Source organism: Aplysia californica, unplaced genomic scaffold (genome assembly GCF_000002075.1).
Source record: "Aplysia californica isolate F4 #8 unplaced genomic scaffold, AplCal3.0 scaffold00736, whole genome shotgun sequence".
Taxonomy (NCBI): domain Eukaryota; kingdom Metazoa; phylum Mollusca; class Gastropoda; order Aplysiida; family Aplysiidae; genus Aplysia; species Aplysia californica.
The window spans coordinates 341,193-345,982 of NW_004798006.1; the positions used below are offsets into that span (position 1 = coordinate 341,193).

General features: G+C 42.8%; 1 protein-coding gene across 1 annotated transcript in view; it reads left to right on the forward strand.

The window, feature by feature from the left end:
- Positions 1-828: 828 nt before the first annotated feature.
- Positions 829-4,790, forward strand: part of LOC101858362 — a gene marked incomplete at its 3' end in the record, with an annotated part of 5,116 nt that continues 1,154 nt past the window's right edge. The window contains 2 exon segments of the mRNA XM_013088401.2: positions 829-975; positions 3,431-4,507. Coding sequence (XP_012943855.2) covers positions 3,472-4,507 — 1,036 coding nt within the window.

A 4,790-nucleotide genomic window follows, 5' to 3' on the forward strand; every position in this document is an offset into this window, starting at 1 on the left:
CACACACACACACACACACACACACACACACACACTCACACACTCACACTCACACACTCACACACACACACCCCACACACACACATTAAAGGGATTTGTGGCTATATATCTATAAAAATCCATTTGGACAGTACTGTAGTACGTATGCTTTAGTCGAAGAGTGTGCGCTGCAAGTCTGATAGCAACATTTCCATTTTCTTACCTAGTTTGGTCTAATTGTAAGCACATTGAAATCTGTTCTGAATTTTTTTTCTAGACATTTTATTTTCATATCGTTTTGTTTTGGTTTGATGGGTTTTTTTTTCGCTTTTGTCTTCTAATTACCATTATATCTGTTAAAAGCATTATGTTTCAACTTTTTATGTTGAATCGTAATAAATGCTCTTTTTAAAGATTATATACTCTATTTGTTTCTTGTCAGACGTAAACATCTATGTCTATCAACCCCGCCCCCTTCTCCTCTCTGTTGCTCTGGTGTGGTTTACTTTGCTCCTATTCTCCTATCAAACATCTATCGTCCGCTTCTCCTTTTTTGTGTAAATTGTTATTCTTGTAACGACTCGACACTGTTAATCGCCAGCACTTGTATGACCTAATTGAGCTGCAAGAACCTTAAAATTCGAACTAAAACTACACCCCCCCCAATCCCACCCCTTTCTGAACCAAATACATGTACAATGTACATGTAATAGGTTTACACTGCTTACGACCTTTGTAAATAAATTAATTGTAATTCACGAGACGTTTAGATTTAGCTTTAACTTATAACATGACATAAATCTGGCCACTAGTCTATCCAATTGCTGCCACATAGGCTACTTCCTTTTCTACCTCTAGGCACGAACTTCAAACATGGCTAACTGATCTCACAATCATGAAAGGTCCAGTCCGAAGGGAAAATGGCTGATGTCGATGAGGGCAGCCAAGCTGAAGGGAACTGATGATTGTGGACATGAAGTAGATCTTATATATCAGGTGATTATGAAACTAGCAATATATCTAGATCTAGATTCTAGATCTATAATCTAGATCTAGATCTAGATCTAGAATCTAGAATCTAGATCTAGAATCTAGATCTAGATGTATACTGCCACCTCTATTCTCACCCGGGATGAGAATTGAATAATGCAGGCGAGTCTTTTGGCTATTCTCACCCGGTGCGCATTCACCGTTATAGCCTAGATCTTGGCCAACAAATTTTGCGTTCACCCTAAACCACAGAATTCTACACTGTGATAACAGAAAAATTGTAGAATTCTGTGCCGTGAACAAACGTTCCATTACAACTGTAGCCTACTAAAAGCGTACAATTTTGTCTGTGGGTAGTGGAGAGAGAGAGAGAGAGAGAGAGAGAGAGAGAGAGAGAGAGAGAGAGAGGAGTAGCGCAAGAACTTCCGGTCAAAACAAAATGGCGACTCGCGTAGTTCGGCTCGATTCGAAAAGTTAAATAGCCGTAGCATCTTTGTAGACAACCAAATTAATTTACTTTTGTGTTTTAACATCATTTTTTAACTTTGTTTTGGCTTTGGTCAATTTGATCGTCCACACCGATAGACAGTATTCAGAAAGAGACAGAGAGAGAGAGAGAGGGGAGGAGTAGATCTTGCGAGAACTTCCGGGCAAAACAAAATGGCGACCCACGTAGTTCGGCTCGATTCGAACAGTGAAATAGCCATAGCATCTTTGAAGACGATCAAATTAGCTTACATTTGTGCTGCTAACGTAATTTTTTCTTGGCTTTTATCAATTTGATCATCCACACCGATAGACAGTATTCCAAAATGAGGAAAAGCAGGTCTTGTTTCGCACCAGGTGAGAATAGCCTCTACGCTGGCAAGTCTCACCCGGGGTGAGAGGTAGATCTAGATCGTTTTTCTATTCTCACCCCGGATGAGAATAGCCACTTCCATACTTATATTCTAGAGATTGTAGATCTCTCTATTTATAGAATCTAGATGATATCAATCTAATCTGTGACACTCAGTCACTGACGTAGAAAATAACAATGTAAGTTGTAACAGTAGAGACAGGGTGAGTGGTGATCTCCATTCTCTCTCACTTTCTGGGCCTGTATCTGGCTTTCTTCAGTCTTTGAGTCTGTTTGTTATGTGTGAGTAGGGAGGATTTCCGTAACGAGCGACCTCTATTAAATCTAGATCTAGATATCTAGGTCTAGATCTAGATATACTTAATGGCGGCTTCCAAAATCTTGATGGGAGACCGAAAGCCACTGTTTATGTACCATAGACCATAGATATCTGTTCATAACAAAATTACGGTAATTTGCGCTTTTTTAGGCCCAGTTTAAAGTTTCGAAGGTCTGAGTCGGGGATTAGTAGACTTCAATCAAGGCGCAGCCATTGTTGACCCCGCAGACTTTGTCTACTTCCATTGTTTTTGGAGCGCTGAGTTGCCAGGTTTTCTTCGGTTTCTAACCAAATTCTCACCGCGATTAATTCTAGCAAAATAGGCCTGCATTGTATTATTATTAGAGAGGAGGAATTCCGCAAAGAGCGACCAATATGAAACTGAGAAAAATAGAAAGGGGTTAGGTTTATGTTTAGGGATAGGGGTAGAGGTATGGGTAGGGTCTGGGGTAGGGGGTTGGAGGGTATAGTATGGGTAGGGGTTGGGATAGAGGTGTGGGTAGGGGTAGGGTCTGGACTGGGATAGGGTTAGGGGGATAGGTCTTTCCTTGGGGTTGGGTTGGGATGGGGGTAGGGGGTAGGGTTGGGTCTTTTCTTTGCATTTTTTTTAGGATTAGGGTTTCGTGTAGGGGTAGGGGTAGGTCTCCTCTTTAAGTGTTTGTTTAGGGCTAGGGGTAGGTCGTTGGGGTTAGTGTTGGAGTCGGAGTGGAGTTAGGGGTAGGGGTAATAGCAGGTCTCTTTTTTGTTTTGTTTCTTGAGGGTAAGAGGTGGGGGTGGGATGGAGTAGGGTTAGGCCTCTTCTTTATTGAGTTTGTGAACGGTTGGGGTAGGGGTAGCCTAGGGTTTGCGGTAGAGTTAGGGTTAGGATGGTAGGGATGGGGTTAGGGGTAGGGGTAGGTCTCTCCTTTATTTTGTTTGTTGAGGATTATTAGGGTAAGGGGTAGGGTAGTGGTATGAACTAGGGGTTGGGGTAGGGGTGGAGGTAGGATTTGTTTTGTTGAGGGTTAGGGGTAGGAGTATGGGTAGGTCTCTTCTGTGTTGAGTTTGTTGAGGGTTAGGTTTTTAGGGTTGGGGTAAAGGTGGGGTTAAGGGTTGGGTCAGGATTCGGGTTAGGACTCTTTTTATGTGTTTATTGAGGTGGTCGCTTGTTGTGGAGTGTAGGTTTTCTTTTCTTATAGAGGGTAAATTGTGGGTGGGGTGGCGTGGGGGGTTCAGGGGGGCTTGTTCTTAGAGTAAAATAAAACATTAAATTTTTTAACACAGTGTTGCTGTTTTTCCCACAGGTTTTTAACATATTTTAGGCTCGATTCTTTGCCCCACCAAGATGGACTCCCGAGATTATGGCTTTGGTGCTAGGGGGCAGGATGAAGGTGAGGAAGATCTAATGAACATTCTTCTGATCAAGGAAGATGAAATCAATGAGGATGAACGGTCTGTGGAAAACGACGGCATGTTTGAAGCAACAAAGCAGAAAAGAGATGAAGGTAGCGGAAGGAAGAGTTATGATGATGTGTCACATATGGATGCTGTGCTTACTTTCCCAAAAGACGTTCTGGAGAAATCTGCTTGCAGGAAAGTGCCATTTTCGAAATCTTTAAGTTTTGCAGGGGATGGTACTTACCATACTACTGGCAGTTCTGATTTTGAAGACTCGATATATGAGATGGCATCTCCTTTAGTGGTGTCCGCAGTGGACTTGGGTTTCATGGGTGGGGGGATGGGTACGTTCAGCCATTTAAGCTCATCAAAGATGAAAAGTGATGACACACATTCTCATAGTTCGGCTGCTGTATGGAGCTTAACTCAGTCCAGCCCAATGCTAGCTTCCTATTCACTTCAAGCCGGCCACAATAGTATGAGATCTGCTCCGACTCAGACTCAAAGCACTTCAAAGACTCCGTCTACCTCAAATATCAAATCAGCATCATTCTCCAAATTTAAAAAGCATAAAAGTATTACACTGCCTGTGAGCAGCACTGCAACCTCCAGCAACGCAAATTTTGCGGGTACGTTCTTCGACTGGTCTCCCACATACCGTTCACCGGCCATGTTGCCGTCAATAAGCGACACCGCTCTGGCAGACGGTAGCAGCTCTATGGATACCCCCGACTCCGGCTTCTGCACGCCCAACCAGGACGGGCTGTTTGATGTAGCGAGGACGACCCCTGGACATTTTCTGGGTGCCAGCGCTTCTTCCGACTACGATGGAACGCCGTCGGAGTTCGATGGGTTCCTTCCCGACAACATTGTGACGACGCCCAAGGCGAGACCTCTGCCACTGCGGCGTTTTAGGCTTGAGAATAACATGGATGCTGCTCAGAATGCGGACACGGCTAGCCAGGACATTTTCTCTTGTGAAGGTAAAGTTTGGTTTCTGCTTCTTCTTTTCATGGCATGTGTGAGTGCATTATAATCAATTAATATTTATACTTCTTGATCAGGATAAATGTAACTTTTGTCACCTTTTCTTTTCATTACCTTATAAAAAAAAAAGACTGACTTTAAAATAAGATACTAATTTTAATGGGGGTGAAAAAGGAAGCCATTTTCCGTCATAGTTGCTCTGTATAATATTCATGCAAAAACTTCTGTGTTTTTGTTGAGGCAACTGTCAAAAAATACACTGGTTAAACCAACAGGTTT